Source organism: Cololabis saira, chromosome 10 (genome assembly GCF_033807715.1).
Source record: "Cololabis saira isolate AMF1-May2022 chromosome 10, fColSai1.1, whole genome shotgun sequence".
Taxonomy (NCBI): domain Eukaryota; kingdom Metazoa; phylum Chordata; class Actinopteri; order Beloniformes; family Belonidae; genus Cololabis; species Cololabis saira.
The window spans coordinates 33,576,914-33,597,768 of NC_084596.1; the positions used below are offsets into that span (position 1 = coordinate 33,576,914).

General features: G+C 41.5%; 1 protein-coding gene across 1 annotated transcript; it reads right to left on the reverse strand.

Annotated features, from left to right (window-relative positions):
* Positions 1-1,051: 1,051 nt before the first annotated feature.
* Positions 1,052-19,639, reverse strand: LOC133452912 (uncharacterized). The gene is made up of 15 exons (XM_061732652.1): positions 19,463-19,639; positions 17,651-18,810; positions 16,503-16,675; positions 16,170-16,341; positions 16,030-16,080; positions 15,638-15,744; positions 13,676-13,691; positions 10,271-10,810; positions 7,803-8,006; positions 7,558-7,698; positions 4,232-4,368; positions 3,753-4,010; positions 2,398-2,569; positions 2,133-2,174; positions 1,052-1,742 (listed from the first exon to the last, which is right to left on the reverse strand). The coding sequence occupies exons 2-15, from the start codon at positions 18,779-18,781 to the stop codon at positions 1,641-1,643; spliced, it is 3,246 nt and encodes a 1,081-aa protein (XP_061588636.1). The 5' UTR covers positions 18,782-18,810; positions 19,463-19,639; the 3' UTR covers positions 1,052-1,640.
* Between the last annotated feature and the right edge of the window lie 1,216 nt (positions 19,640-20,855).

Sequence of the window (20,855 nt, forward strand, 5' to 3'; positions counted from 1 at the left end):
GGCCTCCCAGGATTTACCTCACACGGGGCTTCAGGGGTTGTTTTACACAACGTGTTTTTAAAGAGGAAATGCTCCAAACGCTCCAAAGTTTTAAAGTTTAACAACAGACACAGTCGAAGGATGTAACTGTGCTGCTTGATCTAAGTTATTTGGGTCGCATTCATTAATAAGTCAAAATCACACAACCGTACCATTTAGAAGATAAATATATTAAGAACGTTTTCTTATCTTTGTGTTACATGATTTCAAACATCTGTGTGTATGGCAATGTTATTAAAATAATCAAATGGCTACAACGTGTCTATTATCAACCTTTTTTTAATCGTATGAATGTTATATGAACACAACATAAATATATTAATAGATTTGTATTGTTAGTTTATGAACCTCTCAAGCTCATATTCCTGTACATGAAACCCTAAAAACATTCAGTCTTTGAGACGTTTGGTAACAAACCCTCAGCAGGGTCATAGCTCAAACAGGAAGTAATAAACGAGATGTGTTTAGTCCAGGGGTCTGCAACCCAAAATGTTGAAAGAGCCATATTGGAGCAAAAACACAAAAAACAAATATGTCTGTAGCCGCAAAGAATGAAAAGTCTTGTATAAGCCTTAGAATGAAGGCAAATGGCGAAAGGAGAAATGTTGAGAAAAAAGTGGAAATGTCAAGAAAAAAGTGGAAATGTCGAGAAAAAAGTGGAAATGTCGAGAAAAAAGTGGAAATGTTGAGAGAAATGTCGAAATGTTGAGGAAATAGTCAAAATGTCAAGAAAAAAGTCGAAATGTCAAGAAAAAAGTGGAAATGCCGAGAAAAAAGTGGAAATGTTGAGCGAAATGTCGAGAAAAAAGTCGAAATGTCGAGAAAAAAGTCAAAATTTCTAAATGTCGAGATCAAAAAGGAAAGGAAAAAGGAAGAAAAAAAGAAGAAAAAAAGAAGAAAAAAAGGAAAAAAAAGGTCAAACATTTTTGAAAAAGCTCCAGGAGCCACTAAGGCAACACTAAAGAGCCACATGCGGCTCTACAGCCGCGGGTTGCCGACCCCTGGTTTAGTCTATTACTTTTATGCTACAAAACGCGTTATAAGTAATACTCAGTAAAACTCAATTGTCTAGCTCTGCTGACAGCTTCAAACCTTGTGGGTTCACATTAACGTCAGACACAGAGACATGAGAGAGACCACAAGGAGGTCGACGGACGCTGATTAGGTGCTTGTTTATATTTGAGCTGGTTATTGATTTTTGTGAAAGAACGAGATGCTTTTGTGCGATCTTGTCTCTCCTCCATTCTCGTCCCCACCGTGCTGAAAGACGCCTCAAAATGTGAAAAATGCACCTGGAGGAGCCGAGCGAGGAGGGAGTCTCGCTGGAGCGGCCGTGTCTGAGTCAGTGTTTCCTTCATGGGAGCCGACGTGCAGGAATACTCCAATACTGTCAACACACCTCAAGTAATATATAAAGGTGCTGGGGAAAGTGTTTATCTGCCAGAGACTGATATACCGGAGTTGCTTGTTGCTGAACTGACGACACTTTAAAGAATGGCTTCAAAGAGATGGTTTCTTGTTCCCTTATCTGCCTCCTCCCTCGCTGGATCTCAGGTCTCAGGTTGGAGGTGCAACACTTTGGGACACCGGCTCACACTACACTAACAAAAGCCCTGGTCGTAGATTTTCACCAGATGTTTGATGTGGAAAAGTTTAAGCCGAAGTTCTTTGCACTGCTTCTTCTGTGCTTGATAGTCTGTCGTCTAAGAGAGAGAGAGAAAGATATTTGAGTGTTCCTCGTGGAGCTAGTGTGGAGTCAGGCAGGTGACTAAAAACAAGCAAAAACAGCTTGGAGTTTCTCTCCATACAAGATACTTTGTGCAAATTACACAACTGTGAAATGAAAACAGTCATAATACTCCAAACTATGTCATTTCATGTTCTGCATCGTATAGGATTTTAACACTGCAACACATTTAAAGCAGTTTAAAGTTAGCCGGTGAGCCAGGTGCTTCCTTCCCCCTCCAGGTAAACTAATCCTGCTGCACAGCGACAGCCGCTTCTCTCACATGGAAAGTGAATAAATATTTGATGTGATATCAAACTGTTCGATGATGGTCGTGTCAGGACAGCTTAGATCTTGGTGTCCTCACCTTTTTGAAGTCCTTCAGTCGGTTATACTCATCTGTCACATCCTGGAAATGGAAAAATCATGTTCATTGGTCTCTGTTAACTTTGTGTCACGATGTTAGTAAATTATTAAACCCTAACCATTTAACCTCAATATGGGAAAAATGTTGAATGATTAACAACAGAGACATGAAATAGAGTGAACTAAGTCTTGTCTCAATGCCCGTACATGTATGTACATGAACTGTCCAGGTCTGATTGATCGTCCAGGTCTTTCTCTTTCTCTACCTGGTATTTGGTGGAGTCTTCGTCCAGCGCGTCCCGCTCTCGGCTCAGTTTGTGCATCTGGTCGCTGATGTCATCCATCCTGGAGCAGACGCTCTTGTAGTGGGCCAGATCAGAATCAAACTCCTTCTTGTACTCGCGGCGCTGCTCGTCTGACGTTATCGCTGGGTACATCCTGGAGCGAGACGGGAATACCAACACATGAGGTTTATTACTGCACATCAGTTGCTATTGAGGTAGTAAGTGCTGGAAAAGGCAATGATCTTCTTATTTCCTCTAAAAGAATAAAAAAGTCATTATTAATAATTTGTTAACATACATCTTATTTAATTTCAGCATTTCAGGGCTACACTACATTTCAAAGGCGATAAGGAGAGGAAAGAATAAGTGTTGGGGACATGTTAAACATGGTTTAGTGCTATAGCTGTATCTATGAACGTGTGGGTCTTTAAACAGCAAAGATGAGCAGAGGGTCTCCAATTCAACAAAGGTGTAAGAAAATCACCTAGGCAAAGACTTGATTATGTCTTCTATGCTGCAACATATGAAGTGATTCAGATAGTCTGCAGGATATTCAGTGCATAACAAGCAAGAGCATGACCCAAAGCTGGGCACTCGTGATCTCCAATCGCTCCATGCAAGAAGAGCCAGCACCGATTATTAGCTGATTGGACTAGATAAGAGAAGGATTAATGTGGGAGACCTTTCCTGAAACGCTACAATGCAGAACTATAACCACAAATGCTGCTGGAGATGTATTTGCAGGAAAAAAGAAATGGGACAAGAAAACAACTGAAACACTTGTTATCAACGATGCCACAACAGCAGCAATATGTCATTAACAGGCTTTAACAAGTTGATGATGATCCTTTGATCTGAGTCAGGTGTGGTGAAGCAGGGACGTCTCAAACAGGCGGGCCGGCGGCCCTCAGGGGCCCGTACTGGACAGCCCTGCCTTACAGAGACTGATGCAAGACTGGAAGACAGGACGCACTTTAGTTTAATGTGATCAAATTATTTTCAATCTTATCTAAAGTTATCCAACTAATTTGTAAAATCAAGTTTAATCAGTTTTATCTTTTTAATTACGAAAAGCAATGTCAGATTTTTTTGGGGTTGATTTCCATTAAATCCTTTATTGTTACTTTTTCCACTTTCAAGTTATTTCAGTGACTATTATGTTTTTTTTTTTCTTTGACAGAAGTGAACCAACAAATATGTCCATGTGTGTTTTAACGCTACTAACTGGAAAAAGAGCATGCACTCAGTTTGAGGTTTCACCATGGATTTCCTTGTCCAAATCTTTGCTCTAATACTTCCCCAGATTCCTGTGTTCCCTGCGGCTGACGCACACCCACCTGTAGAGGTAATCCCGGCTGTCTCGGTCCAGCTCGTTGCCAGTTTCTCCCGTGGTGTAGCCGGTTTCATACTGGGACTCAGCTGTCCCCTGAGCAGCAGGTGAGGGCTCACGATCTCTTCTCCGTTCTCTCTTCTTGTGACAAGCAGGAGGCTTCCTGACACTCTCAGCCTCGTCTGAGCTGCTGTAGCAAACTGCAGCGCTGCTGTTCTGCTGCAGACGCTTCGACCCACAGGCCATGGTGTTGTCTGTATAGAAACTACAGGAAAACAAGAATTTGACCATGACTAAAACCAGAAAATAGATAACTTTTTACTCAATTGCTATCTGGGGAGCAGATTAGTGTGGAAACAGACAATTATAAGTATCCTTATGAGGCTAACTGTGTTAGTTTTTAAGGGGCGAGACTATCAGGATTTTTTCTCTTGTGACTTGCTTTCAAAATACAAATCATGCCATGTGGTTCTTGCATAAGATCACCTGTTGTTTTTATAATATCCTTCGCTATGGATGCTGACTGTTCCGTTGCCATGGGAGATCACACTGTTCCCTGCCGTCAGGTCAGGCGCTGCTCTCTCTGACATAACAACAGTGGGAGCCTGCTGGGAGCTGCGTACCTGTCCGACAGGGTTCACATCAGGAAACACACATCATAATCCATTCATTTGACGTCAGGGTTTGTGGCTGAACTCTTTGAAATGCTTCATTTTTAAACATTTATGCAAATCGACGGGAAACAACAATTATCTCTCGTCCTAATCACTGCTGATGCTCTTCCTTCTCGGCATTGTGTTATTACACACGTGAATGCTCCTGAACCGGCGACACCTCCAGGGCGTACCCTGCTTCTCACCCCGTGACAGCTGGAATAAGCCTGAACAGGATGAGGCGAGGACGGAAACTGCAGTGTGCAACCCCAGTTCAAACAAAGTTGGGACAAAATTTACATAAAAACAGAATGCAAAGATTAGCAAATTTTATTCCCCCAAAAAAACAACATTATCAGTTGCTGAAACCGAGACATTTTTCCATTTCATGGATAATATTAGCTGAGGTTCACTTTGAGGGCAAATACCTCATAACCTGGCTCAGAGGTGATAAAACTTTCTTCTGAATAGTTCAACAGCAGCATTGAATTAATTCCTGTGGAAGCACGAGGCTGTATTTCAGTTTTCTACAAACTGCATCGGCTTCCTGTCAAGCACAAACTATGTTATATTTTATTGTTCATCTTCCATTTACCAGACAAAATAATTTTTTCTTCTTCTTACTTAATCGAAAATCTTTTGATTTTCTTTTTAATATGAGAGAGAGCGAGGATAAACAAATCATCAACCCTTCCATAATGCATAACAACAACAACAACAATAACAAGAACCCAGCAGTGATGTACGTCTGTCATGATATACAGTTACACTGCGCAATGCATCATTAATGAGTCGTGTCTCTGTCCTATTTCTGGATCACTGGCTGAGGCTCCAGTGAGCCAAAGTGAGTTTCTGAGAAACAGATCTCATGAATGTGGCGTAGCAGGAAGAGCCTCAGCGAAAGATTAATCTGATTCAGAAAATGACTGATGATAAATCCAAATATAGTTGGGATTAAGTATCACTTTCTATCAAATAGATGAATAGGTAAAACATGAATACATAACTGAGATGATTGAATTTACTTTTGATAAATAATTGTCTCCAAGTCAACAAAAATCAGCATCATGTTTCCAAATTTAAATTTGCCTCTCAATTATATCTCTTTTCTAGTCACATTATATGAAATTTAGCAGAAAATGTAGGGGAAACGACTTATCTACCAAGACTCTAATCTGAAGAAGCCCTTTGACAGACTGAATCATTTAGTAGCACCACACTCTGGGATGGGCACAGCAACACAGAGGCAACTCAACCCCTTTTTATACATTATAAATGCCACATACATTATATATGCCTCCCTGCAAGGCAAGCATCTTCACTGGAACACAGACATGCCCCAGAATCTGGCCTGTATCTTGTTTGAAAAGGAAAAAGATAAAAAAAAAAATGGGCATAGAGTAGGCAGAGGCCTTGCCAGAGAAACTGATAAATACATTCATATCACTGTGCTGCTCTGATGGATTAATCACTGCTGAACCCTAAATTAGGCTGTGATGAATGGCCGGAAGAGGAGCTGCAGCATGTTAAACCACTGACGCTCCTGGACAGTGGCTTTCCAAAGTGAATGTTCAACCTGAGCGGGTGCAGGACATTACTGACACAAAAAAAGGTTATTTTGAACATTTTTAGTGTTTTTGTCTTAGGAAATACACGTATCTCTTTAAGAAAACATGAAGTGGAAAGAGAGTGCTGCATCTCATGACCTGGTCTCCACACTCCTCCACACACAAAGATGCTTGAGACGTCTTGTCACAGAGGGAAGAAAAAGCAGCCAGCAAGTGTTCTGCATGTTCTTTCTACGACCACACATTTGTCCCACGGGGGACGACCATCTACATGAGGGCTTTTCTGAGGACATGAAAGGAACTTTCTGAAAGCTTTAAGTGCTCTGTCAAGTGTTTTTCACTAAACGGTGATGGTTTCAGTCACAAGGTTTGCTAACAGCACATACACTGCAGAAAAATAAATTAATTGAAAAAGAAAAAAGATTGATGCAGCTATCCTCTATCATTTCTTTCCCCTTTTTCCCAGTTGTCTGCATATAAATGGTTAATACCAAATTTGGCAAAATCTGAAAGTCATATATATGCATTTTGATGCTACAACAGAGGGGTTTTTGTGCATGAATGTGTGTGAGACTGTTTCCTTCACCAGCCCTCTTGACAGCCTGCCATATTTTATTGATCCCTAAAAATGAAGGAGAAGAAGAAAAAAACCTGGTTCTGTCAAGGATCAGTGACAGTACAACATGAAAGCCCAGGAGAGAAGATAAGACAGTGATGGGTGTAGCTTGGTGACTGTGTGGTGTGTTGTGGTGTATGTGAGTAAAGTAGTAAAGTAACATCCAAATACTGTGTATATTAATATAAGTAGATGTATCTTTAAATGCTCATACATGTGTAAATATACCAATATGACACAAGAGTCACTCTGTTCGTAGACATTTGCAAGAAAAGAAGGGAAGAAAGGAGAAATAAACAACATCACTATTTATATAATTTACCTGTACCTTTTTCTTTCTTTTAGTCTTTTAGTCAATTATACGAACATAACCATATATCCATTTGTGTGTGTATATATATTAATTGATGGTGAATGAAATCTGAAAACTTTTTCTCAGACTTATGACGGGAGCAAACAAAGTGACAGGACTATATGTCAGACTTTTTGATTTGGAAGTCACTCCAGATCTTTGTTTTTTTTTAGCACAGATTTTTTTGTTTTTGTTTAATAAAAGATGACATTTGTGTAGTAAAGCCCATATTTCATCACAGTGAAATTTGAAGAAGTGACCGTGATCAGTTTACTGTCACAAAGGACCATATAATGCTGCTGTCAGTTTAACACAGTCTCTGCGGTCTCTCTGTTATCATAAACCTGGTTAATCATAAGTCAGAGTGAAACCAGGGTGTGCCACCAATATACTGAGTCAACACAGTTTATGAAACTTAATGATTGTTGTTAACGTGGGAAAAATGGGAAATGGTGTTAAAACCTGAACTCCCCACTTGGTTGTAGCTGCAAGAAAGTAACTCTGACTGTTAGTAGTAATGAGAATATGTCAGGCAAACGTGTTTCCATATGTGGATTTTTTTTTAAATCAGTTTGCATAATGATCAGTCTGTAAAGCCTTTTCCGTCCCTGACTGGTGCTCACCCAGTCCTGGACGTCCTGGCCATCGTCCCAGTAGATGTTTGACTTTCCATGACGCCAGATCTTACTGCGAGTCTTGTAGGCATAGTAAGCAGAGAAGGACAAGGCCAAAACCACCATCAGCCCCAACGTAAAAGCTACTGCCTGAAAAAAGAGAATAAAAGAGCAAAAAAGAATGAATCAGAATAGCTTGAAAAAGAATAAATGAAACAGAAGAGAACAGAAATAAAGAGAGAAATGCTGCTCACCTCCTCGGGGTCCATGTAGCAGTAGTGGTGCAGGTATTGATTGTACAAGGGAAACCCCCCAGGAAAACCAGCCCCCGCACCGCCGCTGAGGCTGGGGGTGCCCTGAATGTTCTGACACATCATCAGCATGGGGTTATACAGCATGCTCTGGGAGCTCTGAGACAGCGGGTTCACTCCGATCACAAAGATGATGTTGATGATGCCCTGAAACACAAAAACAGCCTCTTTAATGAATCATGCTGCCAGTGTTACAGATTACAACTGCACACAGGTCTCATACTAGTTAACAGGTCGACCTCCACAGTCCCGACCTTAACAGTCCCATCCGAGCTTAATTCACTTAATATTGTGTCTCAGTAGCTAAGGCCTCAGTCTGCCATTACTTCTTTGATTAGCTGTGTTTGGACAGTGGGTGATCAATAGTCTTACATCAATAGTGCATCAACTGACCATGTGAAGTGTGAAAGAGGATGGCCGGATTAATTAACTACATGGGGATTATTAAGAGATTATCCTCTCAGCTATACTGATCAAGCAGGAAGCAGGAGTTCATATATAAGTATATATTTTATTTGGATAAACTAGACCTATGGGTAAAAAGACACAGATGTAGCTGTTCAAAATGATAATATTCATTGATTAATGTTCTTTACTGCTTCAATCCAGTGTGAGGTGACAGGGATGGTTGTTAAAAATGTCAACACAGGTTTGAATGTAATGAAGAACAGCAGAAGAAGAAGCACAGATTAGCTTTAAAACGGATTAAGGACAGCAGCATGTGAGGCTCACATTTTCTGATTTGAATTCAAATGAACTTTAAAAGATAGTTCAACTCTCAAGTGAACATGAAAAACTATTGGTAATTTGCTTACCTCGCATTATTATTTTGTTAAGTTGATGTTTGTATATCAATATATTGTAATGTTTTCAATTGACATGATTTTACTATAAAAACAATCTGCCTATATGGTGTTAGGATAGGCTACTGACTGGGCGGTGAATTAGGCTGCTGAGTCGGTGGGGTCTTGTTTCTAGAAGTCTATGACTTGTATGGCTCACCACAGACTAGAGTTGTTCTGATTACAGTATTGATACCTGTATTGATACCCGTATTGATACCAGTATTGATACCAAAGTGAACGGACAGCGGTGCTCAGGGTGCTTCCAGCACATACATGTGAGCAGAATGTGACTGAGAAGCTGCGGTACAGTTTCCCAGTCAGGAACGCATCTCTTAAAACAATATGACACTGGTCATATTTCAGGTCAGCAAAAAGCGGAACAGGTACGGTAATCAGCTTCCCACCCGACATTTTGACCACCAAAGGTTAAAATGTCAAAACATAAATTCTACTTTATTCTACACAAAGGGAGTTTATTTGCTAACCAAAGTTCTGTATATCTCACTCCACCACAGACGCTGCAGGTGGGATTAGTGTCTTCAGCTGGTTAGCCTGTCACGCCACACAGAAACAACACATCTTTGGTTTAGCGAGGCTGCGAATTGGAAAAGTGGCAAACAAACTTACAGCTCTGTAAATTTATGTATCTGTATCGTTGGTCAAAGTGTGGGGCAGTAACTGAGGAACCTGTACTGAGCGTTTAAGCAAATTTCCGTCCCACTTAACATTTCCATGCAGATATGAGCTCAACCTCAACAGATTACTACAAGACATCTGTTCTTACTTCAGTTTCAGTCGGACTAAGTTGATTACGTGCATTTTTAAACTAGTTGGACTAATGTATTCATTAGACATTGCATATAATCTGATATTCTTTAACAAAGGGAGGAAGAGTGACAGGACTTCAGGGTCACTTAAAGTTTACAGTTTTGTTCTAGGTAGCAAATATCTCTATATATGACTACTGAACAGAGGAGGATTTTAGTTTTTATATGACTCAACCACTCACAGTAATGCATAGTTAAGGATGGCGCAGCATTCCTTTACATACTGCAACTGCGCCACTTTGTGTCCTTGTTACACCGCCTCTGTTCCCAGACAAAAGACGGCAGATGGTGTACAGCCACGCGAGCATGTGGGTACAGACACGATGCCGCCATCGCAGCATCATCATCAGTGGTCCTGCCACAACAGATCACACTTACACACGAGGCTTGTTTCTCTTCTCTTCTGCCATGGTTAGGGCCTCCCAAGGCACTGGAGAGGTGTGACAAAAAAGTCGCACCATTCCGCCATGGCGTCCCAACAGGGCAGGATATTAGCAGAGATGTCCCACCTTGAAAGTGCTTTACGTAAAGGGGCCTTGCATGGAAGTGCCCTCCAAAACTCTGAGTCAAATAACAAACCCAAGGCTTAATAGTATCTATAAACCAGTTATTGACGTGTCCAAAGACTGAATAGATCATAACACATCCACAACATGGCCACAAGGCATCTTTGTTCTAAAAACACATTTACAGATTGATTCAATATTCTGATATTTTGTCCTTGATGACTTAAACTCACCTGAAGGACTGCTAGGATGATATCGGAGATGAAGACAGAGAGGTAGAACTTGCACCCCCGCATGACCCGGGACCGCGAGAAACTTCCCACCAGGAACCCCAGTGAAACCAGGAAGTTGATGGCACTCATAGACATCATCGCCGCCTTGGCTGAGAGGGGCGTCATGTAGGAGCTGCTGTATCCGTAGGAGCCTCCGTAATATCCTGAACCCGTTCCTCCTGCAGAGCCCGCGTCCCCAGCACCGTAGCCCACATGTCCAACCCCCATCATGTCCCACACCAACGTGGATGCCACGCAGGCAAAGATGATGAAACACATGAGCACGGTAGCTCCTTTGAACATTTTGACAAAACCAGGAGCAGAGAAGTATTGGTAGAAGTGTTGAGGCCGCCCCTCCATGGGGTAGAAGTGAGGTGGGAGATCCTGGGGGTACGGACTGCCCTGACTCTGGGGAGAGTGGACGCTTCGTGAAGGATAGAAGCTTTGCGAGGTGACACTATAGGGTGGGCTGTATACAGGGGGGCTGTCATAGTACCGAGACTCGTGCATCTTCTTATAGACGTTTCTGCCGTCGCACCTGCAGGAGAAATGCAAAAAGAGGCTAAATTAATCCAGGTTCAAGCCCTGTGTCGGGCACATGCTTCAATACCGTGCCAGTTTAGATATAGTATATTGTTTTAGTAGTGACACAATGTAATATGTTGAACACGGCATCAACTAAACCTCTCCCTCAACCTCTTCCCTGTATCGATGGCCCACACTTCACCACTCCAGAAAAACCCAGTCCACCTGGCTTTAATTATTTAGACAGACAGCAGGCAGGAGGCAGATGGCGTGTAGTTTACTGCAGGGAACCAGGAGTGACTTCCCTCCAGAGCTGCAGCTACACAGCCAGCCCTGCTGGGTGTCAGCCGCACAGGCTCAGGGAAGATGCAGAAGAGTCCACTCAGGTGTTCATTACATCTACGGGACTGTTCACACTGCAAAAACTCACAATCTTACAAAGTATATTTTTCTAATTTCTAGTCAAAATATCTCATCACACTTAATATAAGTTAAAATCACATAAAGAGTAACATTTCAGTGAGATATAGGAACTTGTTTTTAGACAGTACATCTTGAATATCTTGTTAAGTGAAACAGTCTTGAAAATATCTTGTTTTGAGTCATATCTCAGATGAAACAAGTTTTTTTTGACATGTCATAAGATTTTTAAGCTGCAGTGTCTTGTTTCAAGAAATAAACTTAACTTGAATTCAGACATCAAATCTGCTTTATTTGAAAACTGCAGGTCATCAAATAGCTTTTTAAACTGTTCAAGAAAAACAGCAGACCATTACATGTACTAAAGACTGTTCCAAACATACAGTATACTAATGTATTCATTCAAATTGATTGTCATGATTAATAAAAAGAGTTAATTCCATCTTGTGCACAGTACAGACCAAAAGTTTGGACACACCTTCATTCAAATAAATGGGGAAGTGTGTCCAAACTTTTGGTCTGTTTTGTATATCTTACCAACTCATCAGTCCACATCTCAGGTTTGAATTCAGCTATTAGATAAAAAAATAAATAGAAAGCTTATAATTTATGAAGACCGTTTGGTGTATAGGAAGTAGACTATGTGATAACAGGTAGAGTGAACTATTGCAACCAACTCATTTCCCGAGGATTGACTTCACTTTGAAAAAGAGGCCGATAGTGACCGGGACACATGAACTCACCCGCAGAAAGCAGCGTTTCTCCGAACCACCTGCGTCGCTCCGCAGCTGCTGGGAGAGTCAGGCTTCCCTCTGACCTCACAATGCCCGCTTTGTGCCCGACGGACAGCCGTAAACCCGCGGAGTTTATGGAGGAAAACGTTTCCCTCACAGGAAAGTTGGTAAGTGAAACCTGGGTGCAGCTGGACTCACCCAGCCCTCCTCCTGCTGCCGCTCAGGGACACAGTCCACTCTGGAACCCACACCTGCTGCCGTACACGCTTCTGCCGCTTACAAGGAAACATTTAGCTAACATAACCTGTTATTCTTGGGTGTACTTAGATAGGTAATGTTAAAGATTACGAACTTTTATTAAACCAAAACATCATACAGTTTATTTAAAGGGAACCTATTATGGCATCTAATATCTATTTTAAACAGGCCTTGAATGTCTTAAAAACAAGCTTTTGATTGTTTTTGCTAAATAAATTAGAAATTCAGCCTCTGAGCCATGTTTTTATCATCTCAGGCCACGTTTACACATAGCCGGGTATTTGCAAAAACCCATATTTCCCCCTCTACGTTTTGAAAAATATCCTCGTTTACACGAACCCGGATAAATACGCTGTTACGGTGCTATGAGCATCCAAACCTGCAGGGGGCAGTGTAACGAGAAACTTAAAAGTCATGCTAGCCAATCAGAATCCTGGAAAAAAACGTCAACAAATGACACGTGTGAAGCCTGAATAATATGGTTCCGCGTTAAATCGACGGTGTAGCCTACGTACGTTTCGCGTCGCTGCGTACCCTACGCCGTAGGCTCTGCGTTGGTGTAACGCGGAACCATAAATCAGTCTTGACTGGCAGTTATTCCAAGACGGAACGAGAGTGGTGGAGTTACTTTTAAGTGTGACTTTAGAATATAAAACAGGTAAAATACAAGAAAATATTGACGGTGGCCAAACTAATTGTAAACACATGTCGCACAAATGACGCTGGTGACGCTTCTGTTGCATAATGTGACGTTCTGAAGCCTAAATCTCTGTTTCCCTCCGTTTACAAGCAAACGTGAAAACAGAGTTTTTGAAAATCTCCACTTTGGCCAGAGTTTTCAGAAATTAGCGTTTTTGGTGACTTTGAGCTTCGTTTTCGTGTAAACGAACGGCCAAAACACATGAAAACGCCACCGTTTTTGCTCCGTGTAAACGGGGCCTCATTCTCTGACCTCATTATCTATGCAGGATTCTGAGTGGGCGGGGCTATGATAATGAGGCTCTGTGCTGATTGGCTGCTTGAATGACGCGTAGAAGGGGAGGGTACAAAGCATTGCTTGTGTTGGTTTTTACAACCAACAACAGAGCAATTCGCATGTCTAGCTCGAACAGACGCCATCACGATACACCGCTACGAAAAAATGGTGGAAGCTCCAGCCGGCGGAGTTAGTTGTGGGCGTGGTTTCACGCATTGGAGGCCAACCTATGTAAATCGTGCCCGTCGTTACGTAACAACGGGAGCAGAATCTGAACGGCTTGTAGAAGCCACATCACACTGGATGGATCATCCGGGCGGCTGTACAGACACTGCAGAATTTGGTTGCTTTCCTCCTTCTCTGAGTTGGCAGGCTGAGGGGAGACCACTTTATATATGTTAAAGCAAGAAAAAACGTGTTTTTAATCATAGGTCCCCTTTAAATAATATGCACGTGGACAAGTGTGTTGGTCTTCTTCCATTAAAGAAAGAGGCACCCCACAATGGTCACTGAAATAACTTGAAACTGACAAAAGTAATAACAATGAGAATTTATTGAACACTGACTTGTGAAAATCAAATATTGCATTTGAACTGTGGTTGAACAGAATAATTTAAAAACATAAAAACTAATTAAACTAGACTGAAAATCTTGCAGTCAGTCAGTCTGACTGTTTAAAGGGTTAAAAGTTGTCACTCTGCTGTTTGGTATCATGGTGGTCACCACACTGCACATGGGCCAGAGACAATAAAAGAGAGGGTTGTCTGAACTCAGAAAGGACCATCTAGACTGGAAGACCATCTCCAAGCAGTTTGACATTTCTGTGACAACAACTGCAAATTAAATTCAGAAGTTTGGGGTCCACGAGACTGAAGCCAACATTCCTCTACGTGGCCGTAAGAGCAAGATTGATGACAAATTGTAGAGTAGGATAGCAAAAATAGAAACCAAATACATTCAAGGTGAAGTCTAAGGTCAAGGTACATCAGGTACATCAGTGTCCGGTCACACCATCCATCACTGTTTGAGCCAAAGTGGGTGTTCAAAGGAATCCACTGTTGAAAGCAAATCATAAAAAGCTACTGGGATTTGTTAAAATGCAAACTGAGAAGCTTCTGGGAGGATGCTGTTGGGGCAGATCAGACAAAACTGGAGCTTTCTGGCAAGCCACGTCAGCTTTATGTTCACAGGTCTGCACTTTGTTGAAACTGAAGCCTTGAACGAAAGACTGCTGTGAAACGTGGAGGAGGCTCAGTTATGTTCTGGAGCTGCTTTGCTGCGTCTGGTACAGGATGTCTTGAATCTGTTCAGGTGCAATGAAATCTCTTGTTAAAAAGTGCATGGATGTCCCTGGAACAGATGTTTTGAAGCAGGCTTTGTATTGACAAAGGTTTCCACGGTAACGCCCTGCCCATGTAGTTATATCGTCGATTGACAAATGATGGTTCTTGATACAGTTCTGCCTGAGAAATAGGCAAATGTTGAACATTGTTTAATTTATATTTTCCTGCCATCCCAACTTTTTATTATGTGAAAAAGTGGTGAAGATGTCACCATTATATTCTCTGTATAACGTCTGTGACAAAGATTTAGAATAAATTGTCAACTATATATGTTCCTTTTGGTTGCATAGCTTCTTTAAACAGACCAAACCCAAATATTAGAGAGGATTTGAGGGTCTGACAATGTCATGCAGAAAACATTTAATTCAGATTTTTGCTGCTCGAGGTAGTTTCCATTCAAGCCACTGAGTCAGGTGTACTCAGCTTTTCAGACACTGCCTTTGTTCTAGCTAAATAATGACATCAGGTACGAGGGCATGTGCTGTTCATTTGAGGCTTAATTTAGATAAGATCTGGGGAGGACCAGACACATTTTTAATGACATCCTTTCATGTAAGTCCTAAGAACTGAAACCCAGTGTAGTTTCTTTTTCATGTGGCTGTAGGTGGCAGCTTGGTCATATGCAGTTAAACCAACTATCAACACAGAACCTGGCAAGGGGAAATACAAAATAAACACACACAACAGAATACCTTAATGTGAGCATTAAAAAAAAAGGTAAGTGATGTAAATAAAGAAGAAAATCACCCAGACTTGTGGCGGTCACGAATTCCCTGGAATAATTGACAACAATATAAAAACATGATACTTCAATAAATATAAAAAATACTCCACTATAAAACACTTGTAATGCTGTATTATAATGTTATGTCTTATACCAGATTACAAGTGAATGCAGACATCTGCTCATCTGCGGCAGTGATGCTCAATAATCTGTCAAATCTGGAGTGAAAAACTTAAATTGTAAAACTTTTAAAACATTTAATGCCATAAACTGCCGAGAGACAAATGACAAAGATATCTGTCTGTTTTTGAGTTAGTGTGGATTTTTTCTCGCTGTCTTCATGTTGATCTTCCAGATGTTGTTCTCTGGTCAAAAGTCTGGATTTTGTTTTTAATGTGGCTTAATTTAGCCTTCAAGTAGTCGCAGCGCTGCTTCTTCTCAAGGAACGCAGGGTCCTGTGGAAACACAAACACATCTCTGGTTCACGGCTCTGACGGACCGCTACTTCCTTCTTTTTCTCTATTTTCTTTCATCACCTCTCACTATAATTTGCAAGAGGGGGCATATTATATTGCTCTAATTATCTAGTTGTCTTAATATTGTCTGTAGTGTTTCATGTAACAATCATATATCTCTGAATTTAAAACAGTGGATGGAGTATGTCATATCAGTAGTTTCAGACACAAAACTTTAAGTTCAAGTTTTTGGTTGTTTTTTAAAAATCAAACTTCATCACTTACTTTCTTTTTCTGATGATACGTCTTCAAAATACTTTGAATCCTTTGCTGATCCTATGAGAAAAATATATATTTACATAAATGGAAGTAGAAATAGTTCATAGAGAAATGGTTTTATACAGATTTGAATACATTCAGCTCACCTCCAGGCTTTTTCCCTTCCTGGGGAGTTGTTCCATGGCGGCATCCAGCTCAGCAAACTTTCTGAGGGTAGTGATGATATCGCTGTGAAGGTCTTTGTATTCTTGATACTGATCATTGAAAACTGCTTTGTACTTTTCCCTTTCCTCTACACAGCTGATGTCTGGGTATTTTCTACAAAAGGAAGTGAAATTACAGGGTGATTACAACTGTACACACACACACATATATATATATGTATATATGTATATATGTATATATATATATATATATATATATATATATATATATATATATATATATATATATATATAATAGTTTAAATGCTGACTTACATGATATAGTCTGCAGTGACATGGACTTTGGGTCCTGCAGCTCTGTTGAGAGGCGTGTTGTGGTCCTGATGTAGATTATCTATATTCAGCGACTTGTCAGTTTCATCCATGAATGACATGTGTTTTATTTTTGGGGGTGTCAGAGGAATGGATGGCGGACACTCTCCATGGAACTAAGGAACAAAAGACAACAATATAGAAACCGTTTCATTTTACTGTTATTTATTTAACAGAAATCGCTCGCAACATCACATGTTTTATTTAGTTTCATAAATAATGGCAAAGTGGGAAAAAGTGATATAATAATAATCTTTATTTGTCAGAATACATCTTATGAAACACAGTGAAATGAGTCCTCTGCTTTTCACCCATCACTAGTTAGACTCGGAGCAGTGGGCTGTCATTTTTCCAGCATCTAGGGAGCAATTAGGGTTAATGGCTTTGCTCTGGGGCCCAGAGGGGTTGCCATCAGTTGCCATCCTGGGGACTTGAACCTGGGTCCTGCAGCCCCAAGCCCACCTCTATAACTGCTAGGCCACCACCCCCCATATGTTGCTCATTTGAAGTTGTATTTAAATGCAACTTTCATACAAAGACCCACTGCGATCAAAAACAAAAAACAACATAGGTTGAAAGAATGGGTGCTAACTTTTCACATGACTGTGCAGATATCCCGTGCTGTCCTTTACCAGCATTTCTAGGTTCAGTCATCTGCAGACTTTCTCAATTAATTCTCAACTGGTAACTAATCAGACTTAACATCAACCTCTGAAGACAGACCAGGAAGTTTTCTTCACCTTTAACTCAACTATGTCTAGCACACACTCTATAGTCAAAGAGACAGTTAAACAGGCCTGAAAAATACAAAATAAAGTAAAGCTTTGGGCTTAATCTTGGTTGATTGCCTTGGCATCAGCCAGCAAAATAACTTGTAACAGCCCATCATGAACTGATGATCAGAAGCTGCATCTCTGTTTGCTCAGCATCTTTGTGATGAACACATCTCTGTCTCACATGTAAAAGCAACCAGGAAGACTAAAGGAGACTAAAAAAAAAAAAAAAACAATTTTTTCACTGATAATAGTGAACAATAGAAGTGAAAAAAATCACCTAAAGAACTTTCAAAGTGAAAAGAAGTGTAGACCTACCTTTTGGTCCAGGTAGTCCCTCTCCCTGCGCGCGGCTTCATGCCTCCACATCTTCAGACATGTCAGGAAGCTTCCGAGATACATCGTCATGTTGATGAACATGAAAGCTATCCCTGCCATCTGGCCCCCGTCAACTCGACACAGATTGGCCATGATGGGGTTAACCCCTACTGTCATGTAGCACAGCCCTCCGCGGCTCAAGTCGTTCTGATACACGATTCCCGCTGCCATGTAGAGCAGGAACAGGGCCAAGTTGATGAAGGCCTCCGTCAAGGGCCACCAAGGGGAGTCGAGCAGGATGGTGCGGTAGTACATCGTCATTCCTATCACTAAGAGACACAGAGTGATGATCCAGGAGACTCCGGCCACAGCTAGAATGAACGGAGTCATAGGGCCACTGTAGCTGTACCCCGACATACCTTGCCCGTTGTTATAGATACCGTTATAGCGTCCGTAAGCATTGGACCACTCGCTGTCTTTCTGAACGTAAGCAATGACACAGGCGATTCCCATGGCCCCGAACAAGAGCTGAAGTCCAGCCAGAAGCCTGAGCAACCCCGGCCAGGACTTCAAATAAGAGTACTTTTGCTTATAAACTTCCACCTTTTCAGCATAATACTCCGCAGGGTGCATACTAGTCAGCAGAGATTCCTCTCGTAGTCCCAGATATACAGGATCGTCACTCGGACTCTGTCTCAGCAAAGGCTTGTGTGAGTTGTGGCTGGAGCCCCCCAGTGATTCATCCCCGTTCCTCCGCTCCAAGAAGGGGCTTACAGGGGGGCTCACCCTGGTCCCATTGGGCAGAATCTGGATCCCGGTTATGCTGGTTTCAGAGTCTCTTCGCTTTGTCCATTTATGAATGGTACCGCTCCATGACTTAGGAACGAGGGACTTCAGCCTGTCCGCCATGCTCCCTTTTTTGGCGTCGTTCTCATTTTTCACGCACGATGGAGAGCTGGAGGTGTGGCACGTGGCGTCAGTGTCATCGTCGCTGTCATCCATCACGTTATCTGGTGGGGGGGTGTGGGTGACCCACACTGGTGCAGCTGGTTCACAAGTGGACGCGTCGTCGGGAGTGGAGGACGTGGCTTCGCTCCCGTGTTCCCGTCTCTTGACGTTGGAGGTTTTCATGCTGCAGGATGACGGATGTGTGGAGTTCACTAAGAAACGAGTCAACACAACATCTTCAGAAAAGAAATGGCTCCAATGTGTGATTATTGGGAAAGAAGTTGCATCTAATTGGCATGCAAACAGACACAGACATAACTAAACATAACTGTTATGAAAACTATCTTTTACTCTTATATCTATTTCTTTGTTTTTAACAACAAGGTAGCCTATATGGGTTAAAGGTTTTCTATTTCTGTTTCTGACTTCTGGGTGACCTTTCACTTTTGCAAAGTCTTGAAGAACAAAGGAAAAGAAGTCCAGAAGCCTGGATTCAAGTCTTTGACAGTCACCATGACCTGGATGACCTGGACCAGTCGTGGGTTGCTAAGCAGGAGCAATTTACGGCTGTGTGCTTTCATTGGTCACAGAGAGATCCCAACTAATTCCACTCTGCAAAACAACACTGCAAATACTCCCGTACTACCGGTAGAGAAACCAGAGCTTGCTAATAGTGCAGCTCAGAGAAAGTTTTGAACTAAAAGGTTGGAGCGAAGCTTTCATTTTGCAGCAGTCCACTATGTTAACTCACGTACAACACGTAAAGTCATCAAGCCTATCTATGTTTATAAGCTGGAACACACTGATCACACCAGCTACGTTTAACACACAGGCCTCAACAAAACGACTAAATCCTCAGCTTACCTTACTGTTTTGACCCCAGCTCTCTGGCCAGGCGCTGGTTTCTTGAAGGACTTTGAGTATCTGCTTTTAAGGAAGTAAAGGGAGTAATACCACCAATAAAATGACTGCTGTTTCCAGCAGGATCCCGCCAGTCCAAAACATTTCTCAGGTGACTCACCAGCGGTGCAGACACGCCGCTGCACACACACAGTGAACATTGGCCTGTGTGTGCAGAGAACAGAGAGGGGAGTAAAAGCTTAATCATTAAACCTGAACCGCCTCTGTGCTGGTGCTGACTGGCACTAGTGAGATAATCTGTAGGAGACACAGAGAAGCTGAAACTGTTGACACTAATAAAAAAAGAGGACAGGAAGTGGTGAGTGAAACTGAAATGTTTCAGGTAACCCAAAGGCGAGGGGTTCTGGATCCTGCTAAAGTCTCCTGGGAAACTTAGTGAAGTACTCTCATTGATTAGTGAAGTGTAAAAACTGGATAATCCAGTAATTATTGCTGCCTCAAGGACCACTGGGCTCAAATGTTACAGGTATCACTTTCAAATATCAACATCTTGTCCAGGAAGTCACACAGTCTTCGGAGGACCAACAGTCTTATCAGCCATTACAATTACATCTCAATATTTTACAGTTGCGAAGTGCTGGTGAATCATCTCATTACCTCTGAATATTTCTCTCTCATCTCAGCTACGTCATCTTGAGCCAGAGGGAGGCAGCTGGTTGACACTAGAGGGCAGCAAGGTCCTGCACTTCTCCCTGACAGGCCCTGCTGATGGTCTGGCCTTTCAGCCTGTTCACTCTGCCGTCCTTCAGACATCGTCACATTTTCACACTTTCATGTAGGTAACAAATGATAACTCTTACGCCCTTTTGGCATTTTTCTAATTTTTTTCGTCATACAAACATACACACACACACACACACCGTTTTCATACAATTTTTTCTTTTCAGTTACATTGTTTTTTTTACTTTACTCTTTTACTTTACTTTTTGCTTCCAAATATCATTCATCCATATTTTACTCAGCTTTTTTTTTTTTGTCAATAATTTAGATGACTTCAAACTTACTCATAACCAGCAAACATTCAATCATTTTTAGGGGTTTTAACCCCTTAAATGCCAATTAGATTTCTTTTTAAATATCTCATAATCTACTGCAGAAATGAACAGAAAGCATTCGTTATTTTCCTTATAATAAATAGTAGGGGGAGGGGCATTGGTGGTAATTACAGTCTTGGATATGTCAAAGATTAGCCATAAATGCATCAATATTTTTTATTTAGTTCCAGATATCGTCTCCGATACCTTCATGGCTAAATATACCTCAATGACTTCCATTAAAACCACAGTTTTGAATCATGCTTTTACCGTATAAAACCATGCTTTCTGAGATATAAGTA